This window comes from Cygnus atratus, chromosome 3, assembly GCF_013377495.2.
Source record: "Cygnus atratus isolate AKBS03 ecotype Queensland, Australia chromosome 3, CAtr_DNAZoo_HiC_assembly, whole genome shotgun sequence".
Lineage (NCBI taxonomy): Eukaryota > Metazoa > Chordata > Aves > Anseriformes > Anatidae > Cygnus > Cygnus atratus.
Window position 1 is genome coordinate 41,083,927 of NC_066364.1, and position 26,029 is coordinate 41,109,955.

Genomic DNA, 26,029 nt, shown 5'->3' on the forward strand with positions numbered 1-26,029 from the left:
TGTAATAAGTATTGTAGAGTGGTTCTCTCAAATACTGATGTAGGAATGAGAAATACAATGGAGGTCACAAAGGTGGTAACAAAAATTTGTCCAGCCTGGCAGTCCAGCCTAAGAAGTAAATGGAAGTATCAGCCACCAAATCTAACCTTCTGCTATGAAATAGCATGGAAGTATGGATCAAATGATTTCAGTTTTCCAATAACACCTGTAGTTATTATTTGGCAGGGCAGAGAGCAGTGGTAACTAAGTAAAAAGGCAAACATTCCCTGCTGAGGGAGAGGGGAAAAGCTGCACCTTTTTCACACTAGCCATGTTCAAAAAGGAGGTTTACCTCAGTCATAAAAAACAGTAGAAAAGAAAACCCAGTCACAATTCAGTCATAAAACCAAAAGAGATACTACAAAAAATATGCATGAAAGTAGCTGAAGCAATTTTTTAAAAATCTGTAATATGTTTCTTTCTTGAAATTAGATGTTTATTGTAGCCTACCGCAATATAAAATAATGTAATTGTGTGATCATACAGCAGGGCTCATGTTGACTTTTTCTTCTCTTTTCTTCCTCTTTTTTTTTTTTTTTTTTAACACTACTGGTGGGGATATTACAACAATAATGAGGAAAACACACATTTTTCATGTCTGTAGTAACTCCTATTAAACAAACTGCCTTTAGCAAGGGCCACGAGACTGAGCCCTTACTCTTTGTGTTAGTAAGAGATGGCTATGACATGAGGCCAAGTTTTTCTTACTCTCACAAGTAGTCCCATGAGACTATTTATTTATTTATTTATTATGAGTAAAGCAAGCAAGATTTTGCCCAAGGGAAAATAAACTATTTTGTGACAAAAATGTTTCAAGTCCCCTTCTCCACTGGGTAAAAGCACGGAGTTTTGCCTCTTTGGTGTGCCCTATCAGCCCTGCAGGAAACATTAAGGAACTCCAGTTGAAGGTACTTGGAAAGAGCAGGGAGAGAGAGAACTGGCATGTAAGCATGAAATAACAGTGCTCAACAGACTTTGCCAATATGTTTCAGAATCATAGAACCATTTAGGTTGGAAAGGACCTCTAAGAACATCTAGTCCAACCTTAAGCCTAGCACTGCCTCGTCCAACATTAAACCATATCACTAAGCTCTACATCTACATGTTTTCTGAGGACCTCCAGGAATGATGGCTTAAACCACTTCCCTGGGCAGCTTGTTCCAATACTTCACAACCCTTTCAGTGAAGAAATTTTTCTTAATATCCAACCTAAACCTCCCCTGGTACAACTTAAGGACATTTCCTCTTGTCCTATCACTTGGTGCCTGGGACAAGAGACTGATCCCCATGTCACTATAGCCTCCATTAAGAGCAAATGGAAAACTTCACAATGTGTACAGTTTTATTGACACTAGGTAGAAAAAGAAGTACAGATCATGTCCCCCCAAATGATACCTAGAAGGAAACGGGCATTGTTTTAGCTGTTAGCAAATCCCAAGGCTCCATATCGTCACCCAATTACTTCACCTATGGAAGTCTCATCTGGATTTAATCTGCAGCCTGTAGCTGGTAAAAGTGAAAGTATCAGGTCCTTAAAATCATAAGCAGGGTTAAAAATCGTGTAATTGTACTGCATGAAAAGGTCTCCTCTGAGCCTCCTTTTCTCAAGGCTGAACAACCCCAGCTCCCTCAGCCACTCCTCATAAGATGCGTTCTCCAGACCCTTCATCAGCTTTGTTGCCCATCTTTGGATGTGCTCCAGCACCTCAATGTCCTTATAGCAAGGGGCCCAAAAATATCCCTGATATAAACCACTATCAGGGATAGAGATTGGCAAGGGATCTCCAGCAGCACAGTAGTACCTCCATCTGGGTTGGGTGGAACCACAACATTTTTCAAAGCAGACAGCTGTGGAGGTTTTAAAAAGGACAACAGAGATCCATTTGTTAGCCTACAGAGATGCATAATACATTACAGTACAAGAGTTTTTACCTGCTTCTGGTAATCATAAGAGGGTTCCAATCATATGATATTCCCCTTTTCCATGACCTTAATGCTGGCCTTTCACTGGCTCCTCCCTTCTCGAGGCTGTACGAGTCTCTGAGAGTGAGAGTACAGTCTGTGAGAGTGCCACTGAGTGTGAGTACAGTTTGTGAGAGTGCCACAAGCTGGGGCTTTGCTTCACTGAATATAAATACACTGTTGACAGAGAAATCTGGTCAGGCCTCACCTGGAGTACTGTGTCCAGTTCTGGGCTCCCCGGTACAAAAAAGACAGGGATCTCCTGGAAAGAGTCCAGCGGAGGGCCACTAAGATGATACGGGGCCTGGAGCATCTTCCCTATGAGGAAAGGCTGAGAGACCTGGGTCTGATCAGCCTTGAGAAAAGACTGAGACGGGATCTTATTAATGTTTACAAATACCTGAAATGTGGGAGACAGAGGGATTTGGCCAACCTCTTTTCAGTGGTTTGTGGGGAAAGGACAAGGGGCAATAGCCACAAAATGGATCACAGGAAGTTCCGCACCAACATGCGAAAGAACTTCTTCACGGTGAGGGTGACAGAGCACTGGAACAGGCTGCCCAGGGAGGTTGTGGAGTCTCCTTCTCTGGAAATATTCAAGGCCCGTCTGGACACCTATCTGGGCAACCTGCTCTAGGGAACCTGCTTTGGCAGGGTGGTTGGACCCTATGATCTCTTGAGGTCTCTTCCAACATCTACAATTCTGTGATTCTGTAAAATGGAGACAACTCATATGACTACAGATATTTAGAACTTGCTCCCGAAGAAACCATAGAGACTACAAGATTGAAAAGTCTCTTCCATCTCTGCATTTCAACATAAGACAGTCTTGGAGGATTTTCTTTCTCCTAAAGAATAAATTACATTACTTTGCATCCAAGTACGTATAGCACTTTATAAAGCAACATCCAAAAATAAAGTATTGTTTCAACCTGAATGCTTAAGCACCTCAGCCACTCACAGACAGAAACAGCACAGTTGTACATTACCCATATTTACAAGACTCTTCTTTATTGACGACAATGGTGCTAGAAAGCAAAGGTTTACCTTACAAATCGAATCTAGGATATATGGATGGATACCCTCCCTTTAGAAGAAAGGACACCTCAAACAAAAGATCTTTTTGTGCATTTGAAGCAGATCTGTACTGTTTTTATATATTCAGATGACCCAAGCCGTCTGTTTGTGCATAGTCCCAGAACATGTCCATCAATCAATGTCAACATTCTTCCAAACTCCATTTTGACTGGCAACTGACAGTTGGTTATCTCCTGAATGTTAATTAATAATGAATACCCTTGTCATTGCTTAAACACAAAATTTCTTCAAATGGTGGAATTTAAAATATGGGGTTTGTTCTTTGAGAAGTGGTATTATATTTTCATTTAGTCCTGACATTAAGAAAAAGAAAAAAAAATCCACATAAAGATCACACATCATTTGGACCATCAACTTGCATTTTATTTAAATAAAAAAGTACTTGTTTCTGCTTGTGTAGTGCAATTTTGAATCTCATACCACTGTAAAAATTGCATATTCAGCCATAATAAATGACACCATGACTGTGTAGCTCTACATATGACAGAAAATCTTTAAGATACAAAGATCACAAGTAGGTATGTCATTGTATCCTACTCTGTCACACTCATCCAGGAAAAGATATGTTTTAAAAAGGTGTTATTTCTTTCCCTTCATTTACTGTCATTATTCACTAGCAATTCCACTGACTAGATTTTTTTTTAAATAGGCCAAATAGAGTCTTATTTCAATTGACAAACTAAAGCAGACAGACAAGAATACACATCATAAAGCCAAAGAATTGCCCCCTTTTAATCAGAAAAAGGAATGATATGCAACTAGTGATAAGTGAAAGTGAACATAATAGAAAGTCTCAGATCACACACTGAATACTCTATTCTTAAGTGAGTACTGTGGGACATTTTTCAACCCTGCTTATGATTTTAAGGACCTGATACTTTCACTTTTACCAGCTACAGGCTGCAGATTAAACCAGGATGAGACTTCCATAGGTGAAGTAATTGGGTGACGATATGGAGCCTTGGGATTTGCTAACAGCTAAAACAATGCCCATTTCCTTCTAGGTATCATTTGGGGGGACATGATCTGTACTTCTTTTTCTACCTAGTGTCAATAAAACTGTACACATTGTTAAAGTTTTTCATTTTTCTGTATAAACATACTATCCTTACGTAATAAGCACAAAGCAATACCACAATTATAACATACTCAAGAAAGAAAATAATCAATAATAATTTTTACTGAAGAGCTACTGGTAGAGAATGAGTTTTCATTACATAAAGTTGGACAAAAATGAAAACGGTGAGTTATCTATACTATTTATTCTGCAAATATATCAATCAAGAAAAAAAAAAAAGCTGGCATTCTGAAATACAAGACCTCAAACATGCAAAATTAAATGTTTGGTTTTAGCTAGGAGACCGTGTCATGGGTCTTATGCAACACAACAAAATCAAGTAAGAATACCCTGTCTTCAGCTGGATTCCAATTGTACTCCAAAATTATCTCCAGTCAGCAATTCAGAAAGAAATACCAAAGATGATCTAAATATATATATATATATATATATATAATATCATTTTATATATAATCAATATATATATATTATATATATAATAGGATTATATATATATAAAGATATATATTACAATATATACAGGTATGTACACACACACACACATATATATATATATACACAATTCAGAACCAAAAAGACTGGAAGCCATACCTCCACTGGAATGGTTTTAACTGCTACACTATGGAAAGCAGAATAGTTTCGTTAGCAGGGGTTATTAAAACCTTCAAATGCTGACTACATGTTGGTTAATTGACATGCCCTATTTAAAGCAAGAGATATGAGTTCAAATTCTCCTCAGCATGAAAAAATAATTGACCTAAGTCTGGAAAACTTGAGTTGAATGAGATCATGTAAATATGATCAGTGATCACAGCCACATGTTGCCCGCTAAAACCACGTTCCACAGACAAGCTGGAGAACATCTAGGTTTTGAACATGTAACTTGTTCCAGCACCAACAGAGCTGAGCTGTTTGGCACACAGACTGCCAAGCTTTTAGAAATACAATAAACTTTTAAATCTCAATTGTCAGCATTCTTCAAGCACATTCATGGTAGCTAAGCAAGGGCTTCAAGATTTTGAATTAGTGATTTAATGAGGTTCTCAAGACCAACTGTATGCCTCTGTGGACACAAATGGTTCAATTCAAACTGGCACCAGATAAACATTCATAAGATACATTACTTATGTATCTCTACCCATACAATGGTTTAGTGTTGAAAAAGATGGCACATTCAGGAAGTTAAAAGAATATTGCATTTACAGATCATACATAAATAAAGCTTGCTAAGAAGGTGAGAAACAGAGAGAGATTTGGAGAGTTGGAGGCCACAGGGAGTACTAACTTTTCAGGTGGAGTGGATTGGGTCAATAATAATAATAATAATAACAACAATAATAATAAACAGCCAACCGTTCAGTTTTTCCTTGAGCAGAAGTGGACAAGGAACTCATAACACCCTGCATGGCTTACTCAAGGGTTAGACCTCTAAGGAGAAATAAATGCATGTACAAAACAGGCACGTACATGGTCATTTAGGAAAAATAAGTTCTATCAACTGTCACTGGACACTTGGCAGTTCAGTTGTATCATGAGGACATATCCAGTAAAGTGAAAGGAACATGGAGCTGGTCATGTGCATACTACCTGAGGTCACCATATCAGCCACCTGACAGGAGAAGTTCCAGGAACATGACTTTCAATGGCTAGCATAGCTCAGCCTACTGTGTGCTCAGTCTACTGGAAAATAAGCACCAATCATCTAGACTGGGTGATATTTCACATTCAATAAACATAAGGAAATAATTTAACAGGTTATATCCATTAATTATGCTAGAGTTTATATATCTCTTGTACTATCCATAGAATTTTTGAGTCCCATGTATATTTGCTTCTCTGGACACATTTCTACCAACAAAATGCCTACAACTTAGAAAAGCACTCCTAATCAAAAATTAATTTAAATACATTTCATCAACATAAAGCTTTAGGTTTATGCATATGCTTACAGTTACTCAAAACTTTAGCACTTTCCTCCACAGGAAAGTATTAACATACGGTGTTACACTGATGGAGTTCATAGGATTCTTGCCATTTAGCTCTAGGGATTAAGCCTGAGTCCACAGTCACACAGATAGTTTTCTGTGTGAGGCACTGCTTACTTAAATTAGTCATAAACTGATCTACTGAAAAATAGGAACCCTGTTTCAGGGATATACTTTCTACAGCATGCTTATTTATGGTAAGAGATACTATCAGAAATACTTTTGCTCATAAATCAGTAGTTAACCAGAAAGCTAGTGCTCTAGATTTGCACCAGCTTCTCAAAATCGGATCCTTGACTTACTTCACAATTACAGTAAAAAACAATCTCTGTTCTACATTTATATGTATTTAATATATTGTGAAATAATAGCAATAATTATATTTCTTGATCAAGTACTTCCTTTTTATAAATCAATCACACATTTGAGATCTGTCAGGTGTCAGGCTAAGAATCACATGTAACTAATTTAAACCATAAAATTTAGGAAGGTAAAGTATCAATTTACCTACTGATTAAAAAAAAAAAAAAAAAAAAAAGATGTTTCTTACAGATGTGAGCAACTTTATTCTCATTAGGATACGCAACGGGGCCACCCAGCTAAATAAGGCTATATAAGTACATACATTGACAAGACCAGGACTCTAGAACTATAGTAATTGAGCCTAATTCTTATCTCACCCAACTTTTATACGTGGTGGCCTTTGTTACTCTGAGCTATAAATTAGGTTAATATTAAAACAAATTATCTAAAATGTATATAGCTTCTAAAAATATTTTTCCTACAAGGAAAATCTCTTCTTAAAGGAGAAAAACAGAAGTAAAGAAAAGTATTGAATATTGAACAGCTGTTTTGCAGTATGTTGACTTATTGTGTTTATTTACTAGACTTGGTGAAGTCAGAAACTGTCATCAGTGGATAAGTGCACAAGAATATCCCTTCACCTGAGACACTCAAAAAATACTGGACTATTACCAATGTCTGAGAAAAAGAAATTAAATATGATTTCTATGATTCCCATAGAAAATAAATAATTTCTGCTGTGAACTACTAATTAGGATACTATTCACTTTCACACATACCGTACATTTGTCATTAATATGAGGAACAACTCATGGATACAGATATGTGCAAAGGAAAGAATAAAAAGTGTTCAGGGATAAAAGCTTTTGTAAGTAAACAGGGGATGTTTCATAAATTTAAATGTTCTTAATGTTTTATATATATATTTTATTGCTACTGTTTTCTTATTAAGGCATGGTAATAGAAAGAATTAGATATTTCATCACACTATACAGAGAGGTCACTTTTCATGAAATTAAACAGTGAACCTGCCTTTTTTCTGCTTTATGCCACAATATCCTGTGAATGCCTACAATAGAAAATATATTTTTACTGTCTCATGAACCATATTTCATTTTTAATGAACTCCATTAAAATAATTTTTAAATTATTTTAAGAAAGCCCATTACAAACTGTTCTATTCTCAAGTTGGTTAGAACTTTAAGTTTTATTAACAAAGTACAATTTACAGTATTGCTAAAAGGAAAAAAAAAAAGCAAAACATAAACAAAGTATATGTAATTTATAGAATTGAGTCCACTTAGAGAGAACCATTTTGTCTTTGTAGATATTAATTGAAGATGTTTTACATGTTTTCAATTTAAAAAGTGTTAATCCACCAACTTTGGACAGCTTACTCTTTTTAATAACTCAATTAGTATTGCAGACAGAGCTTGCACAGTTCAGGGAAAACACTGAGATTTAGTGCTGAGAAATCAAGAACCAACAATTAATTTTTACATTGTAGTTCAAGTGGTAATAAGGATGATAGCAGCTGAAAAGCCACATAAAGGGAATAGAAAATACTATCTCCACAGTTTCCTAAGTAAAAACAGACAGATAGTCTTAAAGATTTAAGAGTGCTTATTATATATGAACTATTAGGAGGAGACAAACATTTTCATGAGAAAGGATGAAGTTTTGGGGGCCAGCAAAAATCAAAATCTAATCTAGTTAAGCAAACATTTTGTTCACATAAATTTCATTTCTTTCAACTTCAGTACCAAACATGGATCTCTCCGTATGTTTGTCCCACTTTTCTAATAAGAACCTCAACTTCATTCTTTTAAACAAGGCTCTTTGTTTTCAGAGAACAATTTCTACTTTGAACTGCACAGTTTGCTTGAACAACTTTGTCAGCATTTTACCATCTGTATAATAGATGTCAGATACATAAGGCAGATTAGTTAAACATATATTTACATGCTCCCACTTTTCTCTGATCAGTTCTTCTGTTAAATTCTCTCTGCTTTCAGCTTCCCCATATTCTGCTGATCCTCATTTTTTCCCCTGGCACCTAATTGGTTATTGTTTATTTTTTAAGCAAATGAAAAATAAACAGTCCAATTTGATGGAATGGACGTACACTTGAGATACAACCTAACTAGGTTTACGTGTCACTCTTCTGCCATTTAGACTCGGAAATGAAAGAATATTTAAATTTATTTTTGTGCCTTCATTTTCAGAGATCAACAGAAACCCTGGACAAAAAGAAACAAACAAACCAAACCAAAAAAAAAAAACAAACAGAACTTCCAAGCAAGGCATTTGCTTTTTTTTTTTTTCCCTCATCTAGGAAACTTTTATACTTAGACAATGATAACAAAAACTATTGCATGCTTATTGCAACTTCTCACAAAAGTTTTCTGAGCAGAAAAGTTTGCTTCAGCAGCAAGATATATGGTTCTGGGCAACAGACTTGACACCAAGAAATTCCAATTCTAAACACCAGCTAAAGCTTTATTTAGAAGAAACAGATTTTATGGCTGAGGAGTTAACAGCCCAGCTGTTGAGCAACCACAGCTAATTCAGAAGTGGTATTCCAGACCTGTAAAAAGACAGCTCCTCTGTAATTGAAGGAGAAATTATTAAGGTTCTGTTTGACTTCATTGCTGTTTGTTTTTGTTTGTTTGTGTTTGTTGTTTTGTTTTGTTTTCAAAATTTATGATCAGCAGTGAATCTGATGGGGAAAAAAATGTACAACGAATTGAGTCTAAGAAATTGATACTCAAAGCTCTAGCAAAGTGCAAAAATAAAATTAATTCCTGAAGACAACAGAATCTGTGAAGAGGAATAGGGAGAGGGAAAGAAGAGAGGCTGGAGAAGGGAAAGAGCTCAACATTCAACTATGTTAACTAACGGTTTATTTATGCTTCTGAGATCTGGGCTCCTGATTGCCCACCTGTATGTACTATTTCAACCACTGTCAGCTCTTCTGGAGCAAACCAACTAGTTCATGGAAAATTAAACCAGTCATTAGCTTTCCAGTTAATTCATTTCAGGGAGCATTGATGGCATCATGGATGAGAGCTATCCAGTTGCAATTACCTCCACCATGTGGTTCTTGATCACTTCAACTTAACATCACCTAACATTTCATATATCTTCATGTCAGACTTGAGAAAGGCTTATGTTACCAAGACTATGATGGTCTGTAGTCACAATAATCAAATTGATTCAGACACTTCAGGCAAAGGAACACTACAAAACAAAAACAATCAAACAAACAAACAAACAAAAAAATGTATTTTAGGGTTAAAAGGTACCACAACACAGAGACCTGGAACAAATGCTATGAAGAATGGGGGTTCCAGCTAATATCAAGTTGCATATGAGACAACAGTGTGCCCTGGCAGCCTGCTGAGAGAAGTGATTGTCCTGGTATATACTCTGCACTGGTGTGGCCTTACATCGACTACTGTGTTCAGTTTCGGGCACTACAGTGTAAAAAGGACATAAAACTGTTAGAGAGCTTCCAAAGGAGAAGTTGGTGAAGAGGGGGGAGGGGGGGGGGGGGTGAAGAGCAGCTGAAGTCACTCAGTTCAGCCTGGAGAAGAGGAGATTGAGAGGATACCCCATGGTTGCCAACAGTTTCTTCAAAAGGATGAACAGAGAGGCATGGGCTGATCTCTCCTCTTTGTTTACAGTGACCGGGCCTGAGGGAAAGGCATGAAGCTGCACTGGGGAGATTAATACTGGATATTAGGAAAAGGTTCTTCACTGAGAGGGTGGTTGGACACTGGAACAGCCTCCCCTGGGAAGTGGTCATGACACTGAGCCTGCCAGTGTTCAATAGGTGTGTGGACAACGCTCTCAGACATACGGTTTAATTTTGAGGTTAGTGCTTTGTGGAGCCAGCAGTTGGATTCAATGATCCCTGTGGGTCCCTTCCAACTCAGGATATTCTGTGAAGCATGAAGGTACAAATTTCTTCAGGTGATGGCTAGCCCTGACTACTGAGAACACAAGCCATTTTCTGTTATTTAGCTTAAGATACGTATCCTGGTAGAGATAGTTCTTCTCATCTCTGTGCTGATACATTCATAAGGTTGAATGACATGAACAAAGTAGGTCAAAGAAACGAGAATGACCTAAGGAGACTGACAAATTTGTGAAAACCTCCTTTATGAAGACTAGACTGTTCTAAAAGAAAGATATAGCAAATAAAAATAATAGTAAAAACAATTTCTACCACATCTCTGTGGCACGAAAGGTAGTCAGAAGACTCCAGGGTGAAAGAAACCAAGACACTTAACTGTCTAGAAACTCCATACGAGGATGGAAGTAAAGATTACAATTCTGCATTCATAGTAGAAACATCTTTAGTACTCTTGACGATCTAGCTCAAAGTTTTCACCTGTAAGTATGTTATATTTTTCTGAATTTTGTGGAAAGATACTTACACAACGTATTTAAAAATCTAGTAGTTCCAATGTGGTTGTGTCTGGGACCTACTATCTGATCACAAATACATTTGTTTAAAAAGGACAGAAAAACTACTGAATATCTTAAGTGGAGGTGGGAAGGAGGTAAGGACTCTCCTTTTGAACTTTCATTGGCTTTATAGAAAATAGCAAAACTGTCAAAAATGTCCTCATTCTTGGCACTGGTTCAAGTTGCTGAGAATAATTACATTCTCTTCACAAGAGCAATTTTGGAAGTAAATGCAGGAAAGGTAACTTTTCTTAAAAAAAAAAAAAAAGAGTCTTGATAATATACTTGCTGCTGATGAAGTTGTCTACCATTTTGCCCCTTCTCCACACACTAAACTATTTTCAAATTGAAAATGCAGGAATATCAAAAACGGCTATTCAATTAGCAGGTTACCCACAGGCTTTGGGACACACCACCCGGGCCAAACTATAACAAAGCATGCATCCTGTGTTTTTTAGAAGTATAGTAACTTTTATTTTAATGACATCTTATTCACATTCCCCCCTCAATTCATTGCCCTCTGCTAGCAAACATGTTGCATGTTCCTGAGTATTAAAAAAAAAAAAAAAACACTCACACAAAAAGAAAAACACGCCACTTTACCACAAATATGACAAACATAAGGCAAATTCTGTTTTGGCATCTGTTATCAAGTAATATTTCACAAAGCCAAGATATAAAAGTTTGACAATCCCCCCCTCCAAAAAAAAAAAAGGAACAGATGTAGCTGTAGCTTGTAGTCTGGCACAAAGTATATCATATAACAAAGTTTGGAAAGAAAAGCCTCTAGCTCCCTTTTTACCTCACCAAGACAAAATGTACAAATAGCTATAAAACCCTCCCCATTTTGGGGGCCAATAAGACAACTGTTAATGCACATGGTGTTATAAAATGTTTAGCAGTAAAATGTACCCATTTGGCTTTGCCTTGAATTCTGATTGTTTGGACTTAGTGCCAAATCATCTATTTAATTTTTCAGCTCAGTCATATTAAGAGATGCTTCCTACCTTCTGAAACTACCTTCTCTACTGCTCCAATTGAGCAAATATAATTCTCTCATCCCACCCCCAACTAACATGAAACAGATGGAAAATACATTACATTAGTTCTCAAAGAATCATTTTCTCATTCAAATACCAGTCACTGACCCCAGTGTGGTCTTTACATGTGCAACATATCGACTGGACTCCACTGTGAGAAAGAAATCAAAGTTACATCTCCTGGGAGTCTACTACAGATAGTGAGAATTTCATCGGGTTTTGGAGGTGGTGTTTTCTTTTTTTTCTTTTTCTGGAACAGACACACAGTACATGATGTTGGAAGCTTTGCTAAGTACCCTTCAGGCACCTTTGCTAGGTACTTTTCAGTATAGTACTTTAAGAGGTAAAATTTCCCTGCCTCAACCCAGTGCCACACACCAGCAGACATATGATCAATACTGAAGAGAGTGTCCTTTGTAATGTCCCTCCCTCCCCCCCCCAAAAAAAAAAACAACACTCTGCAATCCAAAGTTCGCATGCTTATCTAGTTTTCTCATGCTTGTTTCACCAAACTTTAAGATTTTGCCTTACATGAAGACTGTGAGCTCTCTCGAGTTAGGCTCTCTTATTCATTATCCCACTAGACCACTGAGAAGTAATCAGTGTTCATCTGAAAAAGAGATGAATTCAACTTAGAAGACTGACCACTGAAGAATAAACACAAGGGAGATCAGTCTCCAGGTTATGTGTTTCACCACTCATGATTGCTTCCTTCCTTATCCTTCCCAACACTGCTAGTTACTTACATTCATACAACAACAACAAATCTTCTGGCAGCACGTCCAGTGCAGAATTCAAATAAATCAAAACTAAATTGTTTTAGTATCTGAACTCAATAAATTTTGCATACAGGAGAGAAGCTATATGCAAAAGGATCACATTCTTCAATCACAGTCAGCCAATCAAGCCAGCTTAATACAAATGAAAAACCCCACTGTGTTACAGTTTGAAGAGCTATTTGGAACTACAATGTGGCCATCTATTCCTACCTTTAATACAATGCAGACAGATAAGGCATTATTCTGTATCTTTAAAAGGCCTTCCTATTGTGTTAAATTAATTCAGCTGAGCTATAGTAAGTGTGAGAGAGGAATCAGACTTTTGCCCATCCTGACAGAGCACAATGCTTTCTACCACGAGTAGTCCCAAAGAAGTCATACAGCATGCCAGGTACAAAGTACTTGCAGAAGTGAGCCCTCAGACAGGGCTATAAAAGCTCTGGGTTAAGGAAGCACATATCGACTTGCTTCTGCTTGATCTGTTACACAGCTTGACAGTAACAGATAGCCAGTTGCATTAGTGTCAATGCTCAGATAAGTTTCTCTCAATATCTGGCACAAAAAAACAGATGCTGTATCAGTGTGCCAGCTGTATTATCGGTCACTACATAGTTGATCATACTTAATAACATCCTCAAGCACAGACATGGCTAACAAGCGTCACAGGCTGCAATTACTATTGTGCGCCACAGTCACTCAGATCACCCTGACTCTGTGCTGCCAGCAGTGCACATTCGGCAAGCGGCTGCCTCCCACCTTTCCTCTCTCAAATACATTAACTTGCCTCAATATGGAGCCAGAGTTTGTTTTCAAACTCTTAACAGGATCCCTGAAAGAAAAGAAAAAAAATACCATAAATTATCCTCTGGACTGTTTCTAGAGTAGTGTATTCTCTTAGCGATTGCTTTGGAAGCAAGCCAAAAGTGAGAAGTGTTCTTGCAAATGAGCATACGGTTATACTCAAGTACAAGTTATCATTTAATTCTTTTGTCAACATCAGTGTGGTTAGAAATTAAGAAGCCTGTTTAATATATAAGTTACTTGAGTTCCAGTTACCAAACACCGATTTCTTCTCTATCTATCCACACCCCCAACGCCCCTCTCCCCCACTCACTTCCCAACATGTACTGTTGTCTTTTTTGGATACTTTCTTCTCAATTGAAAGACAAATAAAATTAGTATATTCATTGTATCAGCCATGACTAGGTCCCTAATCAAGGAAAAAAGAAAAAAGACAGTCACTCCAAAGAAACATTTGAAAACATCAAAACAGGTTTCAAAATAGGACATACTGCTTAATATTTTTAACAGAGCCTTAATACAGTCTGCTGAGCAGTTTCATGTGGGCAGTTTTTCACACCCTGATTATTTCTAATGAGATCACCCTCTGTAGTGTATAAGCCTTCATCCCTTCCCAACAAAACAATGAAAGATTTGTGCAAGGCTACACAGGCCTTAGATCAATTCACTTCACCTTGTATAGAATTTCCTAGTAAAAAAAAACTCATCAGGAACACAGTCAAGCTTTTCCCTTAGGACAACTTATTAATAATGAGCACATTTACTTTCTTTCCTTTAGGGTGATCCTAATCCCCTACAGATTTTGAAATCCTTACATAAACATCTCAGACTCACTGACCGCAGCCATCTTTGGTTTTGAGATTCTGTAGGTTTTTCCTCTTCACAGATTTGTGGGTTTGGGGGGGGTGGGGGCTGGAGGTGTTACATGCAACACCCGTGCAACTTACATGCAACATTTCTCACTAATATACGTCTATCATATGATAAAGATGTGACCATAAATAATTTATCTTACGATAAGAATGATATATACCTTGTTTTAAATGTATATAAAAATGTCTTTAAACAAACTGTATTGATTTTACTGTAAGTAGAGACAGTAAAATATCCTTTCTTACACAAAGCAGAAACTTCTTACGCATGTAGCCCCACTGACAGCAATGCTACGTGTAAGTATTTTTCTAAAAATGTGTAACTGAATCAGCCTGAATTAGAAAGTACAACACAATAGTCTTTGAGTTGCTAGTATTTTAAACTAATCACCATGATCCCCTGGCAAACCAAAAGTTTAGTTAGTTTTATGCATAAGATATTGTAGAAAGGAAAACATACTTCACCCTGGAAACCTGATATTCTGTTTGAAAGACCTAAAACAATATTCTCAATTTGTATGCATTCATGACACAAATCTGTAATGCAGTTTTTGTGTGTGCATTATTTCTATTACTAACCACATCTCATTCTAAGTTTATTTCCTCAGTTTTAGTTTCCTTGTAATCGTCACAGACCATATAAAAGAACAAGTTCTTTAACCACTCAGGGGTATTAATACAATGTTCTGTACCAAGAAGTATAAGGACTGTCACCTTAAATTGCTCAGAGTTTTAGCCCTGAATCAGTATTTATACTTCACACAAGTTTTTAAATGTAAACAAGAATAAAGTTAAATGCAGTACACAACTGCCGATGTCCATACCTAGAAAAACTGACTGCTTTAGACTGGCCAGTGTAAAGTTTACAGATTGAGGATGTGAAAACTTTAGATGCAGACTGATGATGCATTTCTGTTGCAGAGAAATAATAAGATGGTACAATATAAACCTGTATTTGCACATATTACAACAAGCTGTATGTTTACTTACGTTCACACGTGTCTCCTTTCTGCTGGTATCCCGCTTTGCAGATGCACTTTCCAATAGGCACTAGCCATTCTCCCTCTGCGCTGCAGTGCATCTTCGGAGAGTTCTCAGCCTCCTCCTCTGCACTGCTGACGCAAGTTCCTCGTACTTCAACTAAAGAGGAAAACTCTGAGCCAGTCACTGTGTCAGGAAAAATAGCTAAGTTCTCAATGATGGACCAGCACTTCTTGTAGTAGACTTTGACAGAGACCAAAGCAATGCAGGCCCCTACATCCTGAAATGCAAGATAGAATCCTTTTTTGGACAAAGGTCCAATTTCTCTCACCTCTGTGTTAAGTTTCATTTTTCTTTCCCCCAGATCACCCTGGGTAAAACTTTCATCTGCTGCAATAGTGTCTATTTTTACATATTGGTTTTCTCGGATATTCCTGCCAGTGTCGTAGTCTGTTTCATAATAATACAAGTTAAAAGTTTCTTTACAAGTCCCCAGAACTCCAGGAAGACTGTTACAATCCCTCAGAGTGAATTTCAGTTCTACAAAAATCCTTTGTGCATTGCTTTTTGCAATCCAGTTAGTCCGAAGCCAGTTGTTTTGGTTTGATTCCATGACCTGGCATACCTGGTATGTTCGTATAGGAGTGTAGTTTTCATCCAGTCCACTAATTTCTTCCCACTAAAATAATAACAAGCAGTTAGTAATATAAAACAAATATGACATTGTAACTATTGTGTATTTGAAAAAAAAGCTTCACACAACTTAAGTCTCGCTCCTTTTTAACAGTTAGGCTTCATAAAAAGTATGTTATTATTAAAATATTCTTAAACATCCAAATAAAGAAAACACATATTAATCCAACTGGAAGATCTCCCCCCATCTATATCTTTCCCACATATAAAAAATAAATAAATAAACTTTAAAAATCATTTTGACATCATGGACACAATTCTAAAGGGGAAACTTCAGAAAAGGCTTTTCAACGTACCAAGCTCTAATTCCACACTGGGTTCTCCCACATTTCATTAAGGTCATGATAGTTTTGGGTAAGCAAAGACCAAAAGGCAGCTTCATTTCCAGAAGAAACCTAAAATCAGTGAAGTCTTAGAAACTGAAATTGCCTATTGTGCAATTTCAGCCTTTGTGCAGAAAACTTTGAGTGGAGCTTTCAGTTGTAACGAAAGCAGAAGGCTCCTGAAACTTATGAGGTGTACGATTTTCACTTCTATGTGATGAAAGTGGCATGGAGAGACAACGAGAAACAAAGGACAGAATTAAAAGTCTGAAAGTGAGAAAACACTTTGGTAGTCTTCTTTTTGTTCACTCCATGTTCCGTTCTACTCACAAACCAACACATATAAGCAGATGCTCCTCGACTCACCTTTTGTTCAGTGGCTGCATCCATGTTAAAAGAAACGAATTTCAGTTGGCTGGGAGTTCAAATGAACCATTAGATTAAATATTCAGTTAAGAACAACCCACATGATTGAAAGTTCTCTGGTTCAAAGCCTGGGTTTTGTTGTTATTCCCTCCTTAGGGTAACAACTGTGTAACAAACCTGGAAGCGTGTAACAGACCAGCAGTCTTTCACAGAGTTTGGTGACTTTGAAATGTGCACCTCCGGCAACGGCAAACCTTCCCCTGAAATCAGCCAGGCAAATCTGCGCAGGTACATCCAAAAGAGTGTACATCTCACACTTCTTTTCATATTTCTTGTAACATTAAACATACTGCAGAAACTGCAGCTGTAATAAATTAAGGGTTTGGGTTTTTTGAGCTATCCTCACCCAATGATATAGGCAACCATGACTTCTTATGGCACTTAGCCCTCTGGCCGTGTGTCAATAATGCACTTAAGCTCACGCTTAAGATCAATGACAGTACTTATGAGCTTAATGGTAAGCATGTGCTTAAGTGCTTTGCGGAACTATGATATTTGGCACCTCTGCAGGACAGAGCACCCACTGACATTCCTCATACTGGTAACCAAGCATGGAAGGCATTGGTTTTCCAGACTAGGGACCATGCAGCATACAGTACTTTACAAGCCTATCTGACAGCAAATGAGATCATTTTAATGTTGGCCTACTGCTCCAAGAAAAAGCAGATGTAGCTGGATTGATGCTGGAAGTTATCACCACAAAATATATTACGACTACAGATGCTGAAATGCACAGAAGTTCTAAATATCAAAGTATATTTCAAAGACCTACAGTTAATATAGATGTGGTATGTATGGTATTATACGTATATATACACGGTATTAAATTATTGAAATATTAAATGCTCATGGAGTCAACTGAACTGAATGCATATGGAACTGCATTCATGTCAGATTATTTTGATAATAAATTTATTAGATCTGAATGAGTAAGATTCTCCCCAGCTCCCCCTGAGAACTAGCACTACTAACAAGAACAGGGAAAAAGAAGGGACCAGGGTTTCTGGCACCGTCACACTGAAGAATGAATGAATGAATGAATGAATAAATAAATAAAGCACCAATCCAAAAGTGAAAAAATAGGCATGAAGGCTAAAATTTTACTGATTTTTATAATTTCAGTTTCACATCAGGTGGAATATTTTTATCTTGTGTAAGCAGTTCTCCCTGAACACACCAAGCCAGATTCTGGAATAAGACAGTCCAGTTAGGGAAAGTATCATATCTGTGAAGCAAGAGCAGTTCTAATGCAACACAGAACAGAATTTGACTCATCAGATTCTGAGCATCAATAGGGTTCTGCCACATCAAAATAGATTCATGTCCCCACCCTGGTCAAAAAAAAAAAAAAAAAAAAAAAGGAAGCAAAATATATTTAACAAAAATCAAATTGTTTTCCTGTGACATAAAAGAGCTGTCATGCAGGCAAGAGCTCACTGTACGGGGCTACAAAACACTAAATTCAGATAAGAAGTCTTACTTTATGTTATCTCCAGCTGAAGGCTGAAATCTAGCTTTCCACATTTTCCTGAAGCCGTGGAATATGCATGTCTTAAAAAAAAAAAATATATGGGACTATGACTTAGAAGTTAATTCAGTAATGACAGAACTATTACTTCAAATAGTCCATTGCATACCTGCTTCTCTATGAAACTAAAAAAAAAATCATCAGTACTTCAGGATAGGTCTTCACCTATACCACCTGAGATCATACCTCATAAGTATTTTTAAAGTGACGAATTCCATGTTGGCTTTTATAGGAAGGAAATTCAATTTTTCTTTAACTTGCTGCTACATATGGTGATATTCATGCCATCCTATTTGAATGTATCCTTTTCTGTTGGTTCCAATATATAGTATTTAAACTTGTTAGTTTTTTTCAACAATATTTGAGATCAGTGTTAGATGTAACATCTGCAGTTGAATAAGGTATTTAACAAGTGCCTGGGTGATATAATCCATACTACGGTGAAGTGGTAGCTTCACTCAAGAGGTATATTTTCTGTGTTTATTCTCATGAAATCTTTACTACGTAGTAAACAATAACTGAAAGTATTTTTTTTCAAAATTACACTATTAAAATGGTATTTCTATATTGATACACAGACAACTACTTCTGAACATTTTCACACAAACATCCAGTCATTAGTTTTCATTCATTTTTAATTTCATTGAAATTGTCTTCTACCTCTTAAAGTTCCCTTTTACCATTTATTGAATTTGACTCTACTTTCATCTTTAAGTATGCTGACATGTGTAATGTGTTGACATGTCTTTCATTATCTACAGGTTAGCGTAACATAATTGCCACCAACCTAATCTTTCAAACACCTCTGGTAAAGGCTTCAATCAATGTAAAACACTAATGCTGACGTTGTTAGACACCATAAGTGTTGAGCTCATGTTACGTTCTTTATGAAGTTCTTACGTTCATTTCCAGTTTATGCTTGTATTGATTTTACGATCTTGCTTTTAAAGAAAGACACTTTCAGATTTTCATTCTTCTTATTTAAAGGATTTGTTACACTTTTATATCCCCACTCACACTTCACGCTCTTCTGGCTCCAGATTTCTTAATGCGCTGAAGATTAAGGGCCTGATCCCCCACGTCCTTGTTCATGCAAGGAGTCACAGTGGATGCTGCAAGACTGCTTCCACGAGTAAGAACTAGACATATAATTTATTATTTCTCAGACTGAGCTAAGGTTGGACAATATACCCACTGTATCATTCTGAAAATGTTCCTTCTTCCTTAAGACTTGAGGAAGAAGGGGTTTTATATCACTTTTAATTCAGGATGAAAGCAGTATTTCTCAACATTATATATATAATAAATAAGACAATAGTACAGATGTTTCTAAATGTCTCATTTTTTATAATGATGTACTACCATACAATGGTACATTTCACGGAATACCATGAGATTAATTTGTAAGCAAGCTGGAGGTGGCCTTAACCACATAATTGGTTCCTGGTTCCAGATATCAAGATCCTCAAGACTTGGGGATGTTTCAAGTTTGGAATGTCATTTCAAACACATCTGCAGTATAAATGTTTTTATTTTAGAGCACTTCAATCTGTGCTATTCAATTACAAAGAAAACATCATAAACAAATTTATGATCGCCCCTTATACAGAAAACGAAAAACATATTTTTAGAAAGTTTCCACACAGAAGTATATCTGCTGTTCCTAAAGGATAAAGGAAAAAGTGATTTAAAATACTGTGTTGTAAATGTAGAGAGTTTTCTAGTACACCACAAAGGATTACAGTAAAAAGGAAAAGCTACTGAGGATGTTTAGGTGAGCTTGCAAAGAGACTCCTCCTTTTAATTAGCTTATGTTTGTACACTATAACCCGAGGTACACTTCTTTCCATTCTAAAAATGAAAGAGCCATAAACACTTGGTACAATTAATGAGAGAAATATGACAGCGAGCTAGTTTAAAGCAAGTGTTGCAATTGCTTTGGTAAAATAACTACTCATCTTCATGAACTTAATTTTCGCATGGAGTACTTACCCCATTGGGAGGAGAGGAAATCCATTCCAACTCTGTCTGTTGTGCTTTAGAGTCCAGCAATATTACTAAAAAAGAAAGAAGAAAAAAAAAAGAAGAATTTCCACCATTTGTTAAATATAATATACAGGAAAATAAAATCAAAGAACAAAGTCTAAATTTTAAAAATAATAAAACAATATATTTTTATACAAATTAATTTTTGTTCATATTATTGAAAAAATCTGCAAGTACAACTATGCATTTACATGTACATAGATGATTAAATGCTTTTATACCATCCACATATAAACAGATATATACTAATATTAACAATTTCATTGCTTAAGTCTAAGTATAATGTATTCCCTAATGCCCTAAAATTATTAATAATCAGTCATTAAGATACACGTTCCCTTCATCTCCTTTGTCATAAGGAGGACACTTCCCATACGCTGGGAAATTTACAATGAGCTTAAAAACAAACAAACAAACAACAGCATTTCAATACTTATCCAAACTGATTTAGACAGGTCTAGTCTATGTCTTACCATGAGTTGCCTGCAGAAGCAATGGTCTTTTTGAGTAAGAAAGGAAAAATCATGCCCTTTAAGTAGTAATTCCATAAACAAATGACAAACAGGAATACAGAAAATAAGAGACCCTGCAATTACACTGCATATACAAAATACTACTTACACAAAGTCAAACTAATTCATTTTATAGCAGTGGCTTAATAAAATCTTCATGTCATTATACCCCAGTGACACTTCTGCAAAAAAACATCAATTCCAGTAGCAGTGCAATTATTTGCAGCTAAACGTGACCCTGCTTCAGAAAGTGGTTAATCACAGCCTAATAAACCAGCTCTTAACTATTTTACAGTACATATTGGAGGATATTACTGATGTTCTATTACCTCCAAATATACATTTATATGCAAGTTTTATATTTCAATTACAGTTATATGCCTCTTTCTAAATATATTATTATAACTTTCTGAAAGACTTTCAAGTGATACATATATTAATCTGTGATGTCCAAAAAAATACATGAAATCATTTGTTGTAATACTTCTTTTCAAACAGTCAAAGCTATACGGTGATCAGCCATGTATCTGGGCTTGGCATTTTGAAGATTCCTTCTTCAAAACTGCATACTTAACTTCATACTTTTATCTGGTAAATAAAATGTCACATCTCTAATTTAAATATATTCAATATGGTTATAGCTTTAAAGCTATTTATAACTTTACGCACATCATTTAAATAGTGAAATTTCAATGCATAATTTAAGGCTTCAACTGGAAGCAACTTTTATCAGGTCTTTTGAATTGGTTATAACTCTGCTTTCAGCCTTTTTTCCTGGTAGAATTTAATACAAAACTTCAATGAATTACTAGAAAGATGGCACGACTTAAAAAGAAAGTATTTAAAGATTCGTCCAGTAATATCTGAAATATTAGTTGAACACAAAACGCTAGCTTCCAGGCCTGTATTTCAGTAATAAAGTCGAACTACTCATTAAAGAAGTTTGATAGTCTCTTTCTAGAAAGATTATCTGCTTATTTCATTAAGCTTGGATCCAAGAGGCTTTACTTTGTAACACTTTCTATAGAAAAGCAGGTGGTGTATGTGGTGGTTTGTTAAACAAGAACATTTCTAACGATCCTGGAAGAAAAGGTACCGTGAAAAATTTAACCTTTTCAGCACCAGCACAACATCCCACGGCTGCAATTCATTACACTTTTTATTTGGCAGCAGTTCTCCAGCACTTAGCAACGGGCGGGCACATCCCAGAAAGACAACACGCAAAACAAACAAAAAAAAAAAAAGGCATCTTGCTCTGCAAATACCCTGAAAAACGCTGCCTTTCCGCGTCGCCCCGAAAGTTACTGGGAACAAGCATCCCCGGCGGGCGGCTGGTGCACGACTCCCAGCCCGGGAGGCGCGGTGCCGCCGGGGGCTCCTGCGAAGCGGCGGCGGGGAGGGGGCGGCGCCGCGCTCCGCGCACCCCCGGCACCCGCGGGAGATGCGCACCGGGCACCCTCTGCCCAGGGGCGCGCAACTCCCCGCGGACCGGCCCTCCGCGGGGGCGCAGCTCGCTGCCATCCCCCCCTCCCCCCCGCCCTCTCTCCGCTCCGCTGCGGGACGACAGAAAGCGGCAGGAGGCGTAAAACCCGCCGCCTCGGGGAAGGGGCTCCGCGAGGTACCGCGCACTCGGAAAGCGGCGGCCTCTTGCCTCCCCATGGAGCCGCGGCCGCGCACCCGCTCCGGACAGCAGCAGAGCGGTGCAACCGCGGTCCCCTCCCAGCAGCCGGTTTGGGGAGGGGGCGTCCGCGGGGGCAGCCCCGGGACGACCCCTGGGCAGGTAACGCCGACACCCCCTGTGCCAGAGAGCCCCGCTCCTCTCCAGCATCTTTTATCGAGCTGCAGCAAGGAAAGTCGAAAAACTTTTCAGCCTCGCCCCCCTGTGCCGTCCCCAGAGGGAAGCGAAGGGAACCACGAGGGGCTGCAGCCGCGACCAGCGCTTTATGGAGGCCAGGGTGAAGCCGCAAAGTTATTTCCCCCCCCACACCCCCATCCCGCCTCTTTTTGCCGAGAGAGTTTTCGGAGCTTGCGGCAGGTATAGCCACTATCAATCCCTGTCTGCCGCTCGCCCCCTCCTGACCCTCCTGTGGCTAGGCTGATTTTCCCCAAACGCCCGCACGTTGCACACACACCGTATATAAATGCATACATAAACGCCTCGGCACACGCAGCCACGAGGCAGGCTGCCGCCCGGAGGCACAGGCACAGCCTCCGGGGCAGAGCGGGGCAGGCTGCCGGCACCCCTCCTCCTGCCGCCCGGCCCCGCTCACTCGGCCACGCGTGACTGCTCCCCGAGTGGGGGGCTCTGTGTATCCCAGCCCCCCCGAATAAACTTTCGAGACGCTGCCAAGGGAAAGCTCTCTCCTCTTTCCCTCTCTAGGCTCGCCATCTCCTTCTTCTGTTGAGGGCAGAGGGGACATTTTAATTGAGGGTTTTTTTTTTTTTCTTTTTAGGCTTGAAGTGGTATTTTATTGCATGCCAACTGTTTGGTGAAAATATTGACGTATCCGACCGGGGGGGGGGAAGGGGGGTAGGACTCCAAATGCTTTCATACGCACAGATACCGACAAAGCCCCTGCCTCCCCTCTCCCTACTCCCCCTCTCCCCTCCGAAGATGGAGACGGACCTTCGCCTTTGGCTGTCAAACGTGACCGGGGCGCTTTTTAAATCATTTCGGATTTTCTTAGTGTGAGAAAAGAGGTCCCCGAATGGACCTGGATTTTATACACCTCCATCAGTCTCCGATAGAAAATTCCCTGTTTTCTCTGTGTGTGGGGGGGGAAGAAGGAAAGGGGCGGGGGGGGGAACAAATGTCCGGCGCTCGCATTACAGATCCCAGTGTTGGTTTAATGGGAATTAGGAAGCCCCGTAGTGATATGCAGATGGTGTAAAACATCCTTCCCGAAACCTCTCCCCATCTCCAGCGATGCCGGGGAACAGCACACGCGTTGCGGGCACACGACGCCGGGCTGTACCCTCCAAATGCATGCCTAGCCTGGGAGCCCCGGAGATGCAAGCCCCGATTTTGCACCCCGATGCTCCCTTCCCACGCTCCTTGCGCGGCACCGCGGGGCCGGAGCGCTGCAGGCCCCCGGCGGGCAGCGGCACGGGGCTGCCCCGCAGCCTCCCCCGGATCGTCCCGAGCCCTGAAGCCCCCAGCCCCTGCCCGGGGAGCAGCGGGATGAGCCGCCCTCCCCACACCTCGCCCGGAGGATTAAGGCTGCCGGAGGGGAGCGGGGCTGCCCTGCGCGGATCCCCGAGCCCGGGGGCTGTCTCCCCAGCCCCACGCTTTTCCATCACGTGCAGATACCTCCCAAACCTCAATCCCCAGGGCAAAGGTAGTTGTCCTGGTCTCTCTCATATACACATATATATAGTGAACGCCTTGATCTTTCCTTCCCCCGAGCCGCAATTAAAATAAAAAGAAATTAACGGGGGGGGGGGGGGGTTGACAAGCAGCTCCCGGCGGCAGGCAGGTCCTCCCCTAAGCCGCCGCACAGACTTGGCGTGCGAAAAGCAATAAATAAGCCCAAACTTTTGTTTCCCGCATCACCTTACCTTCTTTCGCAGCCTGTGCCTCCCCCATGTGTGCAAAGCGGAACAGCCAGACGGAGCACAAAATAATCCAAGAAGGAAGCCTACTTCGCAGAACCATGGTGCAGGAGCGGGGCTGTTTTGATATTTCTAGCTATCTATTCCTAGCCGCTGCCGTTGCCGCCGCTTGCTGGGTGCTAGAGAACGGTGGAGAATTCGCTCTGCTAGTCTCCGGCTCGGCGCTCCCTCCCTCCCGGCTGCCTTTCTCTTTCTCCTCCTCCTGCTGCTGCTGCTGCTGGTGCCGCCGCTGCTGCTGCTGCTGCTGCTCGCGCCTCCTCCGCGCCTCTGCCCGGTCCCGCACCGGGCCGCCCGCCCGCGAGCCCCGACTGCAGCCGGGCCGCCCGCGCCGCGCTCCGATAATATCAATTAGGGCGAGGGGGCGGGACCGCGGCCGCGCGGCTGCCCGTCCCTCAACCTGATTGACAGCTAGAGGCGTCCAACCAGCGACGAGGCTCGGCGCCCGGCGGGCCGAGCCCGGCGCTCGAGTGGCTGCGGGCGGAGGGGCGGGGTCGGCCAATGAGCGGGCGGCGGGGTCGGGTTGCCGCTGGTACTGGGGAGCCGCGGGATGAGCGCGGGGCAACGGGGCAACGGGGCCGGGGCAACGGGGCCGGGGCTACGGGGCCGGATGAAGGCGCTCGGGGGTCCCCCTGTGCTCGACCCCTGTCCCCGCCCTGCAGCTGCCGGGGCAGGGAGCGATGGGGGTCCCGTCCCGTCCCGTCCCGTCCCGTCCCGTCCCGTCCCGTCCCGTCCCGTCCTGTCCCGTCCCGTCCCGTCCCGTCCCGTCCCGTGGCCGGTCGCGCCCCCGGGTGCTGCCGCTGCCCGGAGGAAACTTGGTCGGGGCGGCGGGGTGGTACCTGGGACATTTCCGTGCCCGAAGTCAACTTCTTCAGCACCACGAGGGTTGCCTGCCCTGCCCTACCCTACCCTGCCGTGTCGTTTCCTTTCTTTTCCCCTTTTCCCCGTGTTTTCCCCAAATATTAACAGCTGCTGAACGGTCGTAACTGTTAGATGGGGCGGGCGGGGAAGGGGCCGGTGTTTCTTTTTTTCTGTTTCTTTTCTTTTTTTTTTTTCTTCCTCCCGTCGGGTGTAACCTGAAGCGACGGTAATCCGCTAACAATGAGACGCTTTAAATAGGAGGAAGGAGGGGAAAAAAAAAAAAAAAAAAAAAAAAGGGGAGGGGGGGAGAAACTTGCCAAATGCCTTTTGTCAGCGCTCACCCTACGCGCCCGGAGCTGCTTTTTCCGAGGATCCGTCGCTCCCTCACCCCTCCGTTTTCCCCTTTCCCCCAGCCCAACCTCGCCCCTCGCCCCTTCGGAGAGGGAAAGGAGAAAGCGCCCCGAAAACTTCCTGCAGCCCCGGCCGGGCTGCGGAGCGGGGAGCGCTGCGGCCGCCCCGTCCCCTCGGCGGGACTTGGCCCGAGCGCTGCCCCCAGAGTGCGCCGCACGCCCCTCCGCTCCCCCCCTGCTGTCCCCCTGCCCTACCCGGCCGCCGCCTTT

The 26,029-nt window shown here is 40.5% G+C and overlaps 1 protein-coding gene across 17 annotated transcripts in view; it reads right to left on the reverse strand.

Moving 5' to 3' along the window:
- Positions 1-24,872, reverse strand: part of EPHA7 (EPH receptor A7) — a 164,158-nt gene extending 139,286 nt beyond the window's left edge. For 13 of the 17 annotated variants that reach the window (XM_035559509.2, XM_035559507.2, XM_035559512.2 and 10 more), the window contains exons 1-3: positions 24,498-24,862; positions 20,374-20,438; positions 15,421-16,090 (exon numbers count right to left, since the gene is read on the reverse strand). In XM_035559509.2, the coding sequence (XP_035415402.1) occupies positions 15,421-16,090; positions 20,374-20,438; positions 24,498-24,594 (832 nt within the window). In that variant the 5' untranslated portion in view covers positions 24,595-24,862. Of the gene's footprint in view, positions 1-13,524; positions 13,587-15,420; positions 16,091-20,373; positions 20,439-24,497 lie in introns of those variants that run through there. The other 4 variants (XM_050709688.1, XM_035559511.1, XM_035559505.1 and 1 more) reach the window with 2 other exon arrangements.
- Positions 24,873-26,029: the final 1,157 nt, after the last annotated feature.